We start from the raw sequence: 19807 nt of genomic DNA, 5'->3' as shown, positions 1-19807 counted from the left end.
GAGCAGCTGGGACTACAGGCGCCCGCCACAACGCCCGGCTATTTTTTGGTTGCAGTTTGGCGGGGGCTGGGTTTGAACCCGCCACCCTCGGCATATGGGGCCGGCGCCCTACTCACTGAGCCACAGGCGCCGCCGGTATTAGTCCATTCTTAACGTCTGCTTTTAGAGGACATTGTTTTTGATTGGGATAGATGGCAGGATTCTTTAACTTAATTTGGACTGGTTGAGTATATCTTGCTCTTCCCACCTGTCCCTCAATCGCCCAAACTCCTGGGTTAATTTCTGTCTCTAATAAGGGAAGACATAATATAGGTCCTGTCCCATATTCGTGTAAATGGTTGTTCCTGCTTTAGTTAGTATGTCCCTCCCCAAAAGGGGAGCAGGACTTTCAGACATGATTAGGAAGGCATGAGAGAACAGCCAGTCATTCCAATTGCAGCTTAATGGCTGAGAGAAAAATTTGGTAACCAGCTTTCCAGACACCTCCTGTATAGTTACCGATTTGGGGGATAAAAGACCAGGGTTAGAGAGAAGTACAGAAAAGGTTACTCCAGTGTCCAGAAGAAATTCTATCTCCTGGCCCTCCAATATAAGGTGAACCCAGGGCTCATGAGGGGCGATGACACAAGCTGGAGCCATGAGATGCCCCGGGCACCCTCAGCCCAGTTTGGGTGTACATGGGATCACCATCCCAGCAGGCCTTCACCTCTGGGGACAGGCCACCCTCCAATGGTCATCCTTACATTCTGGACAGGGGCCAGGTGGCTTGCCCAGCCGGCGGTACTGCTGGGGGCAGTCCTTCCTGAAGTGACCGGCCTGACCACATCGGAAGCACTTATCCCTAGCACCTCTGGCTTCCCCCTGCCCCTGGAAGGTGTTCATTTGTCAGAGTGCCATTACTAGAGCTGTCATTCTTTTTTGATCCCTTCTCTCTTTTTCCTCCTTTTTCTCCTGATCTCGGTTATAAAAGACCATAATGGCTATTTTAAGAAGATTCTCCAGATTATGATCTGGGCCTAGAGCCAATTTCTGGGGTTTTCTTTGAATGTCTGGAGCGTCTTGAGTAATAAATTTGTCTTTTAAAATAATTTGACCCTCTATGGAGTCAGGTGTTAATTGGGTGTGTTTCCTCATTGCCTTCCTAAGTCTCTCAAGAAAGGCTGAGGGACTCTCGTTTTGCTCCTGGCAAATAGTAGACAACTTGGAATAATTCACAGGCTTTTTCTTGGACCGATGTAAACCTTCTAGGATACATGTCAGAAAATGTTTACGCCACCAATCACTTTCCTTCTCAGGGTCCCATTTGGGATCTTGAAGGGGAACTGCCTGTCTTCCTGTGGGGTATCTGTCCCTGTCCCCAGGAGACATACTGCCATTAGTATTGGACATGAACCACAAATCACCCCACTTCCTAGCTTCATCCAGGACTTCACTTTTTTCGTTAAACGTTAAAGTTTGATCTAATAGTAACATTATATCCCTCCAAGAGAGGTCAAAGCTTTGTCCTAACCCTTGGAGAATATCTATATATTTATCGGGGTCATCAGAAAATTTTCCTAAATCAACTTTAATTTGCCTTAAATCTGCTAGAGAAAATGGAGTGTATACTCGCGCACTTTCCCTTTCCCCACTTGCAATCTCAACCAAGGGACACAAAGAAGGATATGGTTGCCGTCTGGGGGTCCCAGTAGGACCAGTAAAAACTCTAGGGACAGTCTCACTCCTGGGGTTTTCTGAACACATGAAGGAGGAAGGTGTGGGAGAAGTAGATGGAGGGTTTGAACTAGGGAGTGATGGTGTCTCCCTTGAGAATCCCTGACCATTTGGGGAAGTTACTACAACTAAGAGAGCAGAATCTATCTGACAGGTCTTACACAGCTGGGGGTTGTTCCTGAAGGAAAGGAATACTTGCACAGAGGGCACCTCAGACCACTTTTCTTCCTGTTTACAAAAAGCATCTAGCTGAAAAATGGTGTCATAATTAAGAGTGCCCTCTGGGGGCCATGGTTCGCCAGCGGAGAGTTGATACTGAGGCCAGGCCTGGGTGCAGAAGAAAACCATACATTCTTGTTTCAGCGTCTGGGGATCAAACAAGTCCCAGTGCTCCAGAATACAGCCCAGCAGGGTGTTCTCTTGACGAGAGAATATGTTACCCATCTGTGAGAAAGAACAAACGTCAATCCCACCCCGTATTCCTGAGTCATCAGAGTGTCCTCTGACCAACCCAAGAAGCCTTCCGACCAAACAAAAGGAAGCGTCCTTCCAATGCTTGGGGAAGAGTACCTGAGGAGAGTGGCCTCCTCAGCCCTGCGCTTGTCTGGAATTAGCCACTCTCACCAGTGTAGCGCTTAGTGCCTGCTGGTTCTCCTGTGCTTATAACGTGCCAGCAGCAGGTATCAGGGAGCCTTGCTCCCTCCCGATGCCTATATTCTGCCCCTTCCTGCCCCTTCCCCCCACTAGCCTCAGAGTATCAATCAAAGTGGGGATGAGTTCCATCCTGGAGAAAATGGCTGTGCGATGTTTGCACATTTAATTCTATAGAATCTGCACGAGCTTTTTCTAAACTCCCCGTAACAAAAAGTAGGCTTTCCAGCATGAGCACGTCTTGGTGTTAAATGCTATGCTTTTCTAATTTCCCTTTCTTTCTCAAAGGTTAGCAAGGCAATAATAAACCGAGGTCCTAGACAAACTAGAATTATCTTAAATTTCCCCACACCAGAAGAAATCAAATACCCAGGGTCATCCTCGTTTCTCTTCTTTATGTTCAAAAGACTGAGCAGTAGCCAAGGTTCAGGGCCAGTCCCGAGAGTCATCCCGGGCTTCCCTTCACAGTCCTCTGGTTGCCCAAACAAACTGTGGAGGGGAGTCATGTCAATACCAATGAACAGTAATAACTCTCAACCCGCCTAAAACATTTGAAACCCCCTTAAAACATCTAATATACACCCCTAAAAAACCAGAATACCCTTACAAAATTAAGCATATAAACAATTCTTACCTACATTCAAACAAAGCATATTTACTATCAAGGAGAGGGAGAGAATGAGAAGAGGTTTACAGAAATAAATAGAAAATTTTGGGACCATGGAAGAGAAGAGAAGACAGTAAAAGCTGGGAGAGCACGAGTTTTCGAAGGCCCTCCCCAGTCCTGGGGTCAGAACCATTGCTGGGGACCACAGGGCCTCTAGATGCTACCTCCTTACTTGGCTCTCGACCAGGGAAAAGGAATAGACAGAGAAGAGGTTCAACATTCTTTCAACAGACCCTCTGCCTCCTTTCTGAAGCCAAGGAGAATGAGAAAGTTTGCCCGTGACCTGGAGGTCAGCAGCTACACTATGCACAGTTACATGCTAGGGGGCATTGAATTTATTAATCTCCAGTAGGATAGCTACAGAGAAAAACAGGATAGAGGTAAGCGGTCCCATTACTTACCACAGATGTCTTCTTTCCTTCCCCGTACGGGCCGGGATCTTGTCTTCTCTCCTGGCTGGCTCGCCAAATATGATGCAAGAATTTCATCAAATTCTTCAATCTTGCGATTTGAAGAATAAATCGACGGACCACAGGATCAGTACTAAGTCAGGATTTATTTACAGAAACAAAACTTACAACAACCAAACCTCCTGGCAGAGAGAACCCAGGATGGGAACAAGCTCTCCTGCTCCCTCTTTGAGGTCTGCCCTTGGGCTCTCTGCTCAGGGGTTTATATAGTGGCAGGGGGATTGTTCTGCTAGGGTGTGAGTCCTATCAGTTACAGCCAGCTGTCCAATGAACTCTCAGGCCTTGGAAACTGACAGGAAATCCACCAGTCAGAAGTACACGTGGAGGAGACAGCAAGTGCCAGCATCTCCCCTGCAGGTGTCCGGCCCTTGCAGCAAGCTGGTTCCTCCATCCGCAGGAGCATCAACACCTCCAGGGCTAAGGCAGCAGGTCATGGTGCTGCCTTGTCCTGCATCACCAGTGCTTTGAGAAGCAGAGGTAGGAGGATCACTTCAGGCCAGGAGTTAAGATCAGCCTGGGCAACATAGCAAGACCTTATCTCTTTCGAGAACTTTTAAAGATTAGTCAGGTTCAGTTACTTGGGAGGCTAAGGCAGGAGGATCATTTGAGCCCAGGAGTTGGACACTGGGATGAGCTATGGTAGAGCCTCTGCACTCCAGCCTGGACAACACATTTAGACCCTGTCTTTAAAGAAAAAAGAAAAAAGTTTTTAATCCTATATGGATGCCTCTTGAAGAGAGCAACAATTCCCTGCATTTCCTTCCTACTCTATTCTTACTTCTCCAAAGCAACCTCATTTAATACATAAAAAACCCCTAACATGAGTGCCCTTGATTTTGTTTGAAACAGTAAAAGGTATGATTTATTATATACTTGTTAACACTCCACAACTGAGAACAGAATGAGTCCAGAATGTCAGGTCCAGGGCAAAGGACCAGTAGGACTGTTCTGGTGTGAGCAAGGTGGGTCTCTCAGGGGTGGTCTCGGTGATCAGATAGTGAGGAGGTCTTATATCCACTGAGAGCAAGTTCCAGACAGTAGCAGGCGGTCCTGCAGCTTGTACTAGCGTCCTCAGCCTCTGGCATCCCACGTTCCTTCTCAAAAGCACAAGTGGGCAGTTTACTTGGACCTCTGCTTCATCTTTTTCCTTTTGCACTTCAGCCTGCGCATTCATCTCTTCCTCCACCTGGCTCTCAGGGTGTGGAGGTTTCTAGAAAGATGGCGTAAGGCAGAGAGAGACTGAGCCCTTGATTTGGAATCACAGACGTTGACCCCTGACTTTTTGCTGTACCGGATGTGCATCAGCCCTTTCTTAGCACCACTCAAGGGGCCTTCAAGGGAATTTGGTCATTTGTCAAACCACGAAATTGCATTTAAAATGTGGAGTGTGGGTGGCACCCGTAGCTCAGTGGGTAGGGCGCCGAACACACACACTGGGGCTGGTGGCTCGAACACAGCCAGGGCCTACTTAAAACAACAATGACAACTGCAACAAAAAAATAGCCGTGTGTTGTGACAGGCACCTGCAGTCCCAGCTACTTGGGAAGCTGAGACAAGAGAATTGCTTGAGCCCAAGAGTTTGAGGTTGCTGTGAGCTGTGAAGCCACAGCACTCTAACCAGGGTGACAGCTTGAGACTCTGTTTTAAAAAAAGAAAAATATAGAGTGTATCTTACCGCTTCCTTCTTCTTTCTACCAAAGAGCTTTAAATATTTAAGAAACACTTGCTTCTCTATTTGGAGGAAAGGTTTTAACTGAATCACACTATTGGTTTGTTTGTTTGTTTTTTGCAGTTTTGGGCCGGGGCTGGATTTGAACCCCCCACCTCCAGTATATGGGGCTGACACCCTACTCCTTGGAGCCACAGGCGCTGCCCTGAATCACACTGTTTTTCAGATATAGAGTATTTGTGTCTGCAACAAAGTATAGGCAGGGACTCTTCTCTGCCTTCAGGGACACCTAGGTCATGGAGTTATTTTGGGTGAATAGGAGTGGGGGACTTTGTCATTTTTCCTGATGTGCATTCTTATATCTTGGGTTTTTTTTATTTTTTAGAGACAGAGTCTCACTTTGTCCTTGGTAGAAGGCCGTGACATCACAGCTCACAGCAACCTCCAGCTCTTGGGCTTAGGCAATTCGCTTGCCTCAGCCTCCCAAATAGCTGTGACTTCAGGTGCCCACCACAACGCCCAGCTATTTTTTTTGTTGCAGTTTGGCCTGGGTCGGGTTTGAACCCGCCACCCTCGGTATACCGGGCTGGTGCCCTACTCACTGTGCACCAGGTGCCGCCCCTTAGATCTTGTTTTTACAGGGAATATATATTACATTTTACTAAAATTTTATTAAATTATTTTTAAATATAGACTTCTAATACCCTGCCAGACACAATGAAAGGAAGGTAAGATGAGACAGGAGAAAGGAATAATTTTTTAGAAATGAAAGAAAATATTTGCTTATATAGATAAAAGGTGTGTTCAAACTAGAATGAGCACGTGGGTTTGGACCCATTATAAATATCATAAATAAAAAAGGATAACCCAATTAGAAGACCTCAAAATGTGTCAAGTATTCACAAAATAGGCCAAAGAGAAGCACAGCATAGGGGAGAGGTTAAAAGAGCAAAACTAAATTGAAAAGGCAATTTCTGTTAGTAGAATAAAAATAGAAACTAAAATTGGCATTTGAAGTTGAGATTAATGTGTGAACATAATGTTCTTAGACTTAATAATACTTTCTCATCTTAGGATAGAAATCCATGATCTGAGACATTAGCATTTTATATTTTTACTTATTCTTTAGGGAATCACCTCACGTGCCTAAATATATACCATAACAACTGTGTCACTTAGTCCTTATGAAAATTTAATTAGAGCCCACTTTATAGTCTAGATTTCTTTTTGCAGAAAATTCTACAGCATAAGGAATATTTTAATGGAATCACTTGCCGAATGCATTCAACAAGATTCAAGGCTTAAACATCTGGCCTTTTTTTTTTTTTTGAGACAGAGTCTCACTTTATTACCCCCAGTAGGGTGCTGTGGTGTCATAGCTCACAGCAACCTCAAACTCTTAGGCTTAAGCGATTCTCTTGCCTTAGCCTCCGGAATAGCTAAGACTACAGGTACCCGCCACAACATCCAGCTATTTTTGGAAACAGGTCTCGAACCTGTGAGCTCAGGGCAATCCACCTCCCTCCGCCTCCCAGAATGCTAGGATTACAGGTGTGAGCCATTGCTTCCGGCCACACGTGGCCCTTTTGCAAAGTGAAAATCCCTTTGGAAATCAAATGTTCACTTTTCTGTCTACCCCAAATTACTTCCTTCCACAGTGGTTTTAGCTGAACATGGCTGCCTTGTGTGAACTCCTAGGAGGGGTATCATCTTCAGATTCAGATCCTCTGCCATCTCCATCTCCAGCTGGCTCCGTCCCTGTGCAGCTGATCAGATGGCATGGCAGGGGAGCACCGGCCCAGCAGCCAGGCGGCCTGGATTGTATTTTCTGCCCTATCACTGCCTCTATGGCTCTAGGCAAACTGTGCCTCAGTTCTCCATCTATAGAAGAGAAGGAACAGTAGTACCTTTCTCATGGTTGGAACAATTCAACAAAGCCCATACATTGTTGTAATTCATGTCAGCTATGATTATTACTATCACCTGCCCTCCAAAAATGTGAAAGCCTAGTTCCAGGCCAGGAAACAGGAAGGAGTCAAACGTGAGCTGAGATCAGAAGGGATGGGGCAACTGAAGGGAAAACTGGAGGAACAGTGGTGGGGACAGGAGCATCATTGGAGGTAACACCACCTTGGTATTCTGTTGCTCCTCAAAGAAGGGGTAACTTCAAACCTCTCTGATAACTAACAATACACATGATTGAGAAAGTAAGTTGTTCAAGGATGCAAATAACTGCTCTGCTTCTTGGCCCTACAGCACTAAATGAAGAAGTTGTCCATTTTGAAAAGCGAAAGGTGTTTATTTTAGTATCCACGGTGATGACTTGGGCACGATCCAAACCCCTGGACCCTGTAAGTGGAGTATTAGCTTTCCTTTGTGTAACAGTTCACCCTTAACACCTTGTAATCTTTGTGCAGAAGGAACTTCCTACAATGAGTTGTGTATTCTTACATTCCTGAGCCCTTTCCTATAGTAAGCACTAAACAGAGTTCATGGACCCTGAAGCATATTCAATTCTAAGGAATTTCACTGTTTTTATGTCACCGAGAAATAAAAATAATGCTGCCTGTTATAATCCCTGGGTTACAAATGAGATAGGTTCTATAGGTTTGTTCTTAGGTTGAATTTGTATGTGAGTTGTAGCAGGTACACTTATCCATTACCTATCATAGCCTCCCATCATGAGGGCTGTACGTAACTCACATGTTTGTAACTTGGGGACTGCCTGCATAGCAGTGTTTACTTATCATTTGTCTTTTTTATTTTAAATATACTTCGACACAAACTCAGATGTGATGGTTAAAAAATAAAAAACTTTTTTAAAAGAAACATCCTGAAAGAGCTCTCCTTTAGGCATAGTTAGACCTGTATGTTTGTCACGTACATTCTTGTGCATACGTTTAAAAGGAAAAGATAAGCAAAACGAGGTTATAGTGTTCCCCAGACCTCTTCATGTTCAGAGTCTGTCTGAATCACACCTACATTCTACATAATAACTCAGTATAAAACCTGAGTCATGTCACTTATTTGCAGATACAGTACTTTCTTATAGAGCACACGGTTATTGCATTGCCAGAAAACATGGTGTGCAGCCATTCTTCCAGCCTTGCTCATTCCCTTTGCTGATATCAGGTTGACATTTGCTGCTCTGTTCCTGCGACTTCATGCTGACTCAGGCCTTTTTAGTGATGAATCACAGCATTATTTCTTAAAAGACATTTTAAAAGGCAGTAAATCAACATGTGTACTACCTACCTGACCTCAATTTGAATTAATGACAGTATGATCTATGTGTTCAAGGTCACCGGGGCACCAGCAGTGATATCATCAGTGCTTCCTGGCTGACCATAATAATGAGCCATTGGGGCGGCACCTGTGGCTCAGTAGGTAGGGCACCAGCCCCGTATACCGAGGGTGGCGGGTTCAAATGCGGCCCCAGCCAAATTGCAACAAAAAAAAAGCCAGGTGTTGTGGTGGGCGCCTGTAGTCCCAGCTACTCGGGAAACTGAGGCAAGAGAATCGCTTAAGCCCAGGAGTTGGAGGATGCTGTGAGCTGTGTGACACCACCGCACTCTACCAAGGACGATAAAGTGAGACTCTGTGTCTACAAAATAATAATAATAATAAGCCATTGATTACAAGACATAGTCTAATTTCGGAGATGTTAAAGGTGCATGTTAAGATTAATGGACTCTATTATCAAGGGAACAGAGCTTACCATGCTTATTGTACCAAATGCCATGTATTTGTTTGTTTTTCCCCCAGGGGACTGAGAGATCCTTTAGGGCAGGGACCCAAGGTTTCATGTCCTGTTTTTGTAAAGTTCACTCATCTACTCCATTTGGTTGCCAATCTCAAGGAGCAGGCCAGATCGTTTTATGCCTGTTAAAGTCTAGGTAAATATCCACACGTAGCAATCATTGGTCATTGGACAAGCTGGCCATTGTGCTCGTTTTCTGACTCATTGTCCCCAATGACTTAAGCAAAATGGTGAATTGAGCCACATAATGGTAAGTCCAGTAAAGGACTTTAGACACTAGAGCTTACACGGTATCCTCACAGCTAACTTATTGTCCTCTCTTGCATAGTTTCTTTTCTCCTCCAAGTAGGCTTCATTCTCCAGTAAGCTCCCCCATCCCCTGGCTGTCAGCAGCTCCCCAGCACACAGCCCTGGAGCTTCAATTTACTTTTCCCACTTAGGTCACAACCCATCCTAGAAATGGAAAGTGCCATTTGCTGGGTCTTAAGTGAAGCAGTCAGCTATGGCCAGGGAAAGTAGTGCTCTGATTGGCCAGACCTGGGACCGTATAACCCACTTCTAGAGCCAGAGACAATGTGCCCCATACAATGAATGGACTGAAAGTGAAGAAGAGATGGTTTCTCAAAGAAGACAGGGGAGGACGGTTCTTCTGTTAGCTTGTGTCCTTTTCACATGCCCCCATACTGTCACTGTACTTGTAATTTGCATTTCTCTGATGGCTAATGATGATCTATTAAAGTTAACCCCCTTTACTATACAGTGTTGAATTTTTTTTTTTTTTTTTGTAGAGACAGAGTCTCACTTTACTGCCCTCGGTACAGTGTTGAATTTTGACAAGTACAGATAGTTGTACAACCGCCACAATAATTAGGATGTAGAGTATTTCCATCACTTCCTAAAATTCTCTGCATCATACCCCATAAAAAGTCATTTCCATAATTAAGTAATCCAGTTATGGATTACATAACTGAAATTAAAAAGAAAAGCATTAATTTTTTAATACAAATTATAGAATTCTATAGGAAAATATTTTTCAGAAAAAAACAAATACAGCTAAATATTTTTTAGAAATGGGGGGTGGCGCCTATGGCTCAAAGGAGTAGGGCGCTGGCCCCATATACCGGAGGTGGCGGGTTCAAACCGGACCCTGGCCAAAAACTGCAAAAAAAAATAATAATAAAATTAAAACAATATATATATATTTTAGAAATGGATAAATTCAGCTTTAATTAAATTAATAAAATAATAAATGACACTGTCTGAGATTTGCTTCTAAATAATCCAAAGGAATGAGGAGGAGGTGAGGTATGGATATAACAAGATTGACTATACAAGACAAGTCTATCCCCAAAAAGTCTAATTGAAGGGAGAGGAACATCTTGGCATCCATTTGAAGTTGGTGTGAGCTGAGTAGGACTTTCGGTTGCAAGTAATAGGATCCAGTTTCCTTAATCAGAAAGAGTAAATTGCTATAAAGATATAAACAGTGGGGCGGCGCCTGTGGCTCAGTCGGTAAGGCGCCGACCCCATATACCGAGGGTGGCGGGTTCAAACCTGGCCCCGGTTGAACTGCAACCAAAAAATAGCCGGGCTTTGTGGCAGGTGCCTGTAGTCCCAGCTGCTCGGGAGGCTGAGGCAAGAGAATCGCTTAAGCCCAGGAGTTGGAGGTTGCTGTGAGCTGTGTGATGTCACGGCACTCTACCAAGGGCCATAAAGTGAGACTGTCTCTACCAAAAAAAAAAAAAAAAGATATAAACAGTGGTTTGTGAAATCTATGGACAGAGATGCCACTGAGTATCTGGGACTGAGAACTATTGAGAACTCAATAAATCCTCCCCACTTTCCTCTCAGTTTCGATAATATTGCCTCAGTATCATCATAGGAAGTCTTAACAGCAAGGAAACAAATTCTAAGTCGTAGTCACTAACTTAATAAATTGGAAAAATTTTTGGAAAAGTATGACCTTGTTGGCTCAGTGCTTGTAGCTCAGTGAGTAGGGTGCTGGCCACATACACAGAGGCTGGTGGGTTCGAGCCCAACCTGGTCCTGCTAAACAACAATGACAACGGCAACCAAAAAATAGCCGGGCGTTGTGGCAGGCGCCTGTAGTCCCAGCTACTCCGGAGGCTGAGGCAAGAGAATCGCTTAAGCCCAAGAGTTTGACCTGTGACACTGCAGCACTCTACCAAGGGCGACATGGTGAGACTCTGTCTCAAAAAAAAAAAAAAAGAGGAAAGAAAAATTATGACCTTGTGAAAGATACATCTTCAGCTCTGTCACTATGAAAAATGGTCCAAAGCAGCCCTTATATCCCTGATATAAAACTGTTAGTTTCTAACACTGTTTTCCCTGTGGTAGGTAGTTGATTCCATGTCTTAGGTGAGTAAAAAATCTATATAGTCGGGGCGGCACCTGTGGCTCAGTCGGTAAGGTGCCGGCCCCATATACCGAGGGTGGCGGGTTCAAACCCGGCCCCGGCAGAACTACAACAAAAAAAATAGCCTGGTGTTGTGGCAGGCGCCTGTAGTCCCAGCTACTTGGGAGGCTGAGGCAAGAGAATCGCTTAAGCCCAGGAGTTGGAGGTTGCTGTGAGCTATGCGATGCCATAGCACTCTACCTAGGGCCATAAAGTGAAACTCTGTCTCTACAAAAAAAAAAAAAAAAAATCTATATAGTCGGGTGGCACCTGTGGCTCAGGAGGCAGGGCGCTGGCCTCATATACCGAGGGTGGTGGGTTCAAACCAGGCCCTGGCCAAACTCCAACAACAACAACAAAAAAATAGCAGGGTGTTGTGGCAGATGCCTGTAGTCTCAGCTACTTGGGAGGCTGAGGCAAGAGAATTGCCTAAAGCCCAAGAACTAGAGGTTGCCGCGAGCTGTGATGACTGGCACTCTACCGAGGGCAACAAAGTGAGACTCTGTCTCAAAAAAAAAAAAAAATCTGGATAGTCCTGGACATATTGTATTTTGTTTGTTTGTTTGTTTTTAGAGACAGGGTCTCATTCTATCACCTGGGCTAGAGTGCAGTGGCACAATCATAGCTCACTGAAGCCTCAAACTCCTGGGCTCAAGTGATCCTTCTGGCTTAGCCTCCAAAGCCTAGGATTTCAGGTGTATACCATACCACCTAGCATTTCTTCTTTTTAATTTTTTGTAGAGGTAGGAGCTCACTATACTACTCAGGCTGGTCAAACTCCTGACCTCAAGCAATCCTCTTGGGATTCAGACATGAGCTACTGCACCTGCCTGGAACATATTTTTGATGCTAGAAAGCTAAGATATTTTCAGAGACAGCACAGGCAGTGCTGAAAGGAGAAAGAGGGTTCCCCACTAGCCAAGTTGGGAGAAGCTAAGTAGTATATAAACAATTCTATGTGCTAGAGATTTTTCCATCCATGCCTCCAGATCTCTTCATCTTGCTCTGACCTTGTAGTCCAGTCCAGATCAGAAAGCCACCCCAGGCTCTGCGCCCGTAGCACAGTAGTTACAGTGCTGGCCACATGCACCGAGAGTGGTGGGTTTGATGCCTGTTGGGCCAGCTAAACAACAATGACAACTGCAAGAGAAAAATAGCTGGGCGTTGTGGCGTACGCCTGTGGTCCCAGCTACTTGGGAGGCTGAGGCAAGAGAGTCGCTTAAGCCCAGGAGTTGGAGGTTGCTGTGAGCTGTGTGAGGCCACGGCACTCTACCGAGGGTGACATAGTGAGACTCTATTGAAAAAAAAAGCCACCCCAGTTCTATTTGGCCAATGGGAGTGCTGGTGAGAGGATGGGGGAATCCAGAAGCTTGAGATCAGGGTATTTATTCCCCTAGCTACTTTTGGCTGCTAGTGGGCTGAGTCCCTCAACCCAAGCCACTTCCCATTACCTAGAGGTTCTAATCATCATTTGGTCCCTAAATACTTTTGGACCTATGAGTGGTATAGAGCGCCCTATTTTGGCTCCTGGCTATGTGGTTTCCCTACGCCCTGCTAACATTTTTGTAAAAATTCCTATTAATTAAACTTTCTTCAAATTACCCACTTTGGGTATGCAATTTCTTTCCTGCTAGGATACATTATGATTAGTTGAAATTAGATGAGTTTGTACTTTTTATTTTTTTTTTTTTTGAGACAGAGTCTCAAGCTGTTCCCCCTGGGTAGAGTGCCATGGCGTCATAGCTCACAGCAACCTCAAACTCTTGGGCTCAAGCAATTCGCTTGCTTCAGCCCCCCTCAAACTCTTGGGCTCAAATGAGCCTCTTGCCTTAGTTTTTTTTTATTTTTAGTAGAAACAGGGTCTTGCTTTTCGGCTCAGTCTGGTCTCAAACTTGTGAGCTCAAGCAATTCACCCACCTCTGCCTTCCAGAGTGCTTGGATTACAGGTATGACCCACCGCACTCAGCCACACCTGGCTATTTTTTGAGACAAGGTCTTGCTCTGTCTCAGGCTGTTCTCGAACTGGTGTGCTCAGGCAATCCACCTGCCTTGGATCTCCAGAGTGCTAGGATTACAGGCATGAGCCACTAGGCCAGGCCTGAGTTTGTACATCTTGAACAGGGTTTGAGACCATTAGGCAGCACAGCCCCAAGTTTTTACTGATTTTTACTTCAGACTTCTTAGAGGAAGCAGAACGATTTTTGGCCAAAGGAGTAAGCCACTTGAGGTCTTTGTTTAGTCAGTTTCCCAAAGGTAAGTCCATCAGTAAAAAGCTAAGACTCCATGATGCAACTCAGAAGAGAAAAATGAACCTTACGTTGTTGTAGATGTTGCTGGTTCCCCGACAGCTGCCCTATTGTCCTCCTCGCCAGCAGAACCTTGATTTGTTCAGGTGGCTACACTGCCCATGAGATCCAGGGGAGGGAGCCTCTGTCTCCAGCTCTAGGGGAAAATCCTAATTGATCCAAACCACCCACGAGGTCCCATTCTTCTTGTTAATGATTGGCTAAGGGATGGACATACAACTCAATTCTGGGAGGTGAGGATGTAACAAACAAACCTCCCAAAATATGACTTCAGCATGGTGTAAAATGTTGAACAGGTGTTCCTGATAATCAAGTAAGACTCCTCCCAACTCTGATTCAAGATCCGGGTTCCTTTCCGATAGCTCGGCCTCCTGCCAGGGCTGATGTGCACTCCTGCCTGAAGTCTGACGAGGGGGGAGAAACATAAACAATCACACATTGAAAGCTTTATGGGGCAGCGGCTGTGGCTCAGTCATTAAGGCGCTGGCCCCATATACTGAAGGTGGCGGGTTCAAACCTGGCCCCGGCCAAACTGCAAGAACAACAACAACAAAAAAAATAGCCGGGTGTTGTGGCGGGCGCCTGTAGTCCCAGCTACTCAGGAGGCTGAGGCAAGAGATCGCGTAAGCCCAGGAGTTGGAGGTTGCTGTGAGCTGTGTGATGCCACGGCATTCTACCGAGGGCTATAAAGTGAAACTCTGTCTCTACAAAAAAAAAAAAAGAAAGCTTTATGAACCGGCCTGGAAGAGGTGACCATCACCTCTGCAAATTCCTTCCACTGAAACCTAGTCCCACAGCCTCACTGATTGCAAGGGAGCCTGGGATATGTGGTCAAGCTGTGTGCCAGGAGACAAGCTTGGTTTCGTCTCTGGCACAGAGGACAGTTGGCCAGGAGACTTCCAGGAAGGGTCTCTCCCTGAGACTTCACGAAAGATGCAGCCTTTCTCTCTCTGGAGACATTGTCAAATCTAGACATGAAGCTTGGAGGTGCTATCAGTTTTGCTATAATCCTGAACAGGAAAGCCATACCTAGAGGGAGGCAGAGCCCAGAGAGCATCAGAAGAGCAGAGCTAGGCCAGCCCAGACTGTCTGGAGCCACCCTGCTCAGGATGTTACTGTGGGAGATGACAAATCCTCTGGTGTTTAAGTCTTGTTGAGTTTGATTTTCTGATATGTGTAGCCAAAAGCATCCAAACACATACAAAACTGCATAAGAATCAGCTTTGATATAAAAGAAGGGTAAATATAATGGGATATTTTCATTTGTATTAATTTCAGTAAGTAGGAGAATTTTTTTTTTTTTTTTTTGGTAGAGACAGAGTCTTACTTTATGGCCCTCAGCAGAGTGCCGTGGCATCAGACAGCTCACAGCAACCTCCAACTCCTGGGCTTAAGCGATTCTCTTGCCTTAGCCTCCCGAGTAACTGGGACTACAGGTGCCTGCCACAACACCTGGCTATTTTTTCTTTTTTTGTTGTTGCAGTTCCGCCAGGGCCGAGTTTGAACCCGCCACCCTCGGTATATGGGGCCGGCACCTTACCAACTGAGCCACAGGCACCACCCAAGTAGGAGAATCGTAATATACACGGGGTTCCCCCTTCCCTTAGCATCCATCTATTTTTAAAGGGCTTGCTAGTCCTTGTTTCTGTATGTGTGAGTAAAGAGGGGTAACCAGGTGACCCTGATTCAGCCAAACAGTCCGGATGACAGGCTCTGGTTCTCATACATAACAACCAGGTAGGAAGAGTCAAACTTTCCCCTTGATTCAACTGGGCTCCATGGCTCATGCCTGTAATCCTAGCATTCTGGGAGGCTAAGGTGGGAGGATCTCTCTTTTTTTTTTTTTTTTAATTTCAACTTCCTTGTTCATTCTTCTTCGTTTGAAGTACTCTTTTTTGTTGTTCATTTTCTTCTTCTTCTGGCGATGTTCTTGATGTTAGTAGAGACGGGGTCTTACTCTGGCTCACTGCTGTTCATGCTAGTCTTGAACCTCTGAGCTCAGGCAATCCACCCGCCTCGGCCTCCCACAGCGCTGGGACTACAGGCGTGAGCCACTACGCCCAGCCTCGTTGGGACTACAGGCGTGAGCCACCGTGCCCAGCCTCTCTCTTTTTTTTTTTTTTCAAGTCAGAGTCTCACTATGTCACCCTCAGTAGAGTGCTGTATTGTCATAGCTCACAGCAACCTCAAACTCTTGGACTTAAGCGATTCTCTTGCCTCAGTCTCCCGAGTAGCTGAGACTACAGACGCCCGCCACAACACCCACCTATTTTTTGGTTGCAGTTGTCATTGTTTAGCAGGCCAGGGCTGGGCTCTAACCCACTAGCTTTGGTGTATGTGGCCGGTGCCCTACTCACCGAGCTTTGGAAGGATCTCTTGAACTCTGGAGTTTAAGATTACCTTGTGCAAGAGTGAAACCCCATCTCTACCAAAAACAGATAAAATTAGCTGAGTGTTATGGAGGGCGCCTGTATTCATATCTACTTGGGAAGCCGAGGTAGGAGGATCCTTTGAACCCAGGAGTTTGAGGTTGCTGTGAGCTAAGCTCATGCCACTGCATTGTAGCCTGGGACAACAGAGTGAGATTCTGTCTCAAAAAAAATTTCCTTTTGATTCTTCAATGTATTTTAATTTAATTGTTTGAGATGCAGCCCTCCTTGGGACCGCCTGGGAGAGTGAGCTGTGGTGAGAGTGAATAAGAAGTACAGCTGAGTAGACTATCAAGAAATATTTTTCATCACTGATTTCCAGGGTCAGCTGATATCTTACCTAGAGAAACTAGTTTTAAAGCAACTTTTACATGGAATGCTCCTCTTAACATGCAATTGATCAGGGGAAGGGCCAGTATGAAAAATAGAAAAAAAACAATTTAAATTTAAAAAATAAGACTACATACATTGCAAGAACTTTTAAGAAACTGTTTATTACATGATTGCAAGAGGAGCTTTACCTAACAAATGCAATCAGTGTAACCTGGCTTATTGTATCCTCAATGAATCCCCAACAATAAAAAAAAAAGAAATTGTTTATTTAACACCTTTATGGAATCACAGTGACAACCTGCCTCCATCTCTGCAAAATAAAGTCTCTACGTTTAAACTTTTTTTTCTTTTTGAGACAGAGTCTTACTTTGTTGCCCTCAGGAACGTGCCGTGGCCTCATAGCTCACAGCAACCTCAAACTCTTGCCTCAGCCTCCCAAGTGGCTTGGACTACAGGCAGCCACCACAACACCCACCTCTTTTTATTTTTTATTTATTATTTTTTTGTGTGTGTGGAGACAGAGTCTCACTTTACTGCCCTTGGTAGAGTGCCATGATGTCACAGGACTCACAGCAACCCCCAGCTCTTGGGCTTATGCGATTCTCTTGCCTCAGCCTCCCGAGCAGCTGGGACTACAGACGCCCGCCACAACGCCTGGCTATTTTTTTGTTGCAGTTTGGCTGGGGTCGGGTTTGAACCCGCCACCATGGGTATATGGAGCCGGCACCCTACTCACTGAGCCACAGGCACCACCCACCCAGCTATTTTTAGAAACAAGGTCTTGTTCTTGCTCAGGCTGGTCTTGAACCCATAAGCTCAGGCAATCCACCTGCCATGGCCTCCCAGAGGGCTAGGATTACAGGCATGAGCCACCTTGCCCAGCCTCTCTCTGTTTAAACTTTTAATTTTGTTTGGATTCAATTTAAATTATAAAAATTGGCTTGGTAAAGTATTTTTAAGAAAAGGAAGACATTGTTAAGATAAGCAGTCATTTTAAGCTTTATTTGAACTTAAAGGAATACATCTTTGGTTTAGAAGTTTTACATAGCTCTAATACACCCAGTCAGCACTTTTTCTCTCTTATAGGATGATACAGAAGTACCATTTACTGAAGAGGATTATCGAAGAAGAAAGCCTCATCCTAATTTTATGGACCACATAAATGCAGAAAAAATGGTTCTTAAATTTGGAAAAAGTGTAAGTCCGGACTAATAGAACATTAGGGTAGGAAAAGTTCTTTTGAGATAATTTGCAATGGCTTCTTTATCCTCATTCACCTATATTAATTCAATCCTGGTCCAGGTATGATGTAATAGTTTCCTCTTTTTTTTTTTTTTTTTTTTGCAGTTTTTGGCTGGGTCTGGGTTTGAACCCACTACCTCCAGCATATGGGGCCAGCACCCTATTCCTTTGAACCACAGGCACTACCCTAGTTTCCTCTTTTTTGGCTCAGCTCATGTACCTCAGTGGCTAGGGCGACAGCCACATACACCGGAGCTGGCGGGATGGAACCCAGCCCAAGCCTGCCAAACAATGACACCTACACCAAAAAAAAAAAAAAAAAAAAAATTAGCCGGGCCTGATGGCAGGCACCTGTAATCCCAGCTACTCGGGAGGCTGAGGCAAGAGAATCGCTTAAGCCCTAGAGTTGGAGTTGCTGTGAGCTGTGATGTCACAGCACTCTACCCAGGGTGACAAAGTGAGACTCTGTCTCGAGAAAAAAAATAGTTTCCTCTTTTTCGATGGCTGTCTGCCTAGCCAGGACTTTTCTCAGCTTTACCGTACTTTATCTTAACTCTTTAAGAATTTCTGTTTAGGGCTCGGCACCTGTGGCTCAAGCGGCTAAGGTGCCAGCCATATACACCTGAGCTGGCGGTTTGAATCCAGCCCGGGCCCGCCAAACAACAATGATGGCTGCAACCAAAAAATAGCGGGGTATTGTGGCAAGGGCCTGTAGTCCCAGCTACTTGGGAGGCAGAGGCAGGAGAATGTCTTGAGCCCTGGAGTTGGAGGTTGCTGTGAGCTGTGGCATGGTGTGAGCCATGGCACTCTACCCAGGGCGATAGCTTGATGCTCTAAAAAAAAAAAAAAAATTTTTCTGTTTAGGGCCAGGTGTGGTGGCTCATGCCTGTAATCCAAACACTCTGGAAGGCCAAGGCAGGTGGATCACCTGAACTCACAGGTTCAAGACCAGCCTGAGCCAGAGCAAGACCTCATCTCTAAAAATAGCCAGGTGTTGTGGCAGGCGCCTGTAGTCCCAGCTACTTGGGAGGGTGAGGCAAGAGAATCACTTGAGCCCAAGAGTTTGAGATTGCTGTGAGCTGTGATGCTATAGCACTCTACAGAGGGTGACAAAGTGAAACTCTGTCTAAAAAAAAAAAAAGAATTTCTGTTTAGTTTCCTCATACTTATATCCCCAGACCTCTGGGCATCAGGCTGACCCCGTGATGTGCTACCCTTAGGTTCCTGGTCCAGGTTTTCATCCAGTCCACTGGATTGAAAGCCCTTATCAGTACCCAGCTGAGCTGAAGCTCTCATCTACCCAAGGGTTCTGTGGGTCCAAAAAGTCACTTGGCCCAGAAGAGGCAAACAACTGAGAACTGGAATAGGGAGAGTGGGAAGCCATCTTTACCCTCTTTCCAGAATCTGTTTCTGAAAACAAGTCTGAACAGGGCACATTAACCTCATTCTTCGAATAAGAAGACAGAGGCTTCCCGAGGTTGTTATTTGCTCAACATGACATAACTAGGACCTACCAAGCATTGTTCTGAGCACTTCTCGGCTTTGTCTGCTCACTCCTTACAACAATATTGCCTGAAATTCAAATAGAGATCCATTAGCCAACAAAATCTGTGGGTTTAAAAAATCTTTTTTCCTGAATCCAAAACCCCATCATTCAATAGAGTTTTTCTTGACCCAACCTTAGCCATTGATTTTTCTTTCTTTTTTTGCGACAGAGTCACACTTTGTCACCATTGGTAGAGTGCCATGGTGTCATAGCTCACAGCAACCTCAAACTCTTGGGCTTAAGTGATCCTCTTGCCTCAGCCTTCCAAGTAACTAGAACTACAGGCGCCTGCCACAATGCCTGTCTATTTTTAGAGACAAGGTGTCGCTCTGGCTAAGGCTGGTCTTGAACTCCTGAGCTCAGGCAATCCACCTGCCTCGACCTCCCAGAGTGCTAGGATTGCAGGCGTGAGCCACTGTGCCTAGTCTAAACCCCCAAACTTCTAAAGATTCCATTACATCACTGGGCGCGGTGGCTCACATCTGTAATCCCAGCACTTGGGAGGCTGAGGAGGGTGGGTTGCCTGAGCTCAGGGGTTGAGACCAGCCTGAGCCAGAGTGAGACCTGGTCTCTAAAAATAGCCAGGCATGGGCAGCGCCCATAGC

At 45.4% G+C, this 19807-nt stretch overlaps 1 protein-coding gene and 1 long non-coding RNA gene across 4 annotated transcripts in view; one reads left to right on the top strand and one right to left on the bottom strand.

Annotated features, from left to right (window-relative positions):
• Positions 1-19807, top strand: part of AK7 (adenylate kinase 7) — a 113407-nt gene that overhangs the window by 25523 nt on the left and 68077 nt on the right. The window contains exons 4-5 of the mRNA XM_053602959.1: positions 7427-7521; positions 17501-17611. Of these exons, the coding sequence (XP_053458934.1) occupies positions 7427-7521; positions 17501-17611 (206 nt within the window). The remainder of the gene's footprint in view (positions 1-7426; positions 7522-17500; positions 17612-19807) is intronic.
• LOC128594282 (uncharacterized) overlaps positions 3595-19807 on the bottom strand; it is a 77490-nt gene continuing 61277 nt past the window's right edge. For 2 of the 3 annotated variants that reach the window (XR_008382527.1, XR_008382529.1), the window contains 2 exons: positions 19171-19228; positions 17622-18489 (listed from right to left, as the gene is read on the bottom strand). This is a non-coding gene — a long non-coding RNA (uncharacterized LOC128594282). Of the gene's footprint in view, positions 4712-17621; positions 18490-19170; positions 19229-19807 lie in introns of those variants that run through there. The other variant, XR_008382528.1, reaches the window with a different exon arrangement.

This window comes from Nycticebus coucang, chromosome 9 (assembly GCF_027406575.1).
Source record: "Nycticebus coucang isolate mNycCou1 chromosome 9, mNycCou1.pri, whole genome shotgun sequence".
NCBI lineage: Eukaryota > Metazoa > Chordata > Mammalia > Primates > Lorisidae > Nycticebus > Nycticebus coucang.
This window is presented reverse-complemented; position numbering and strand designations above follow the sequence as displayed.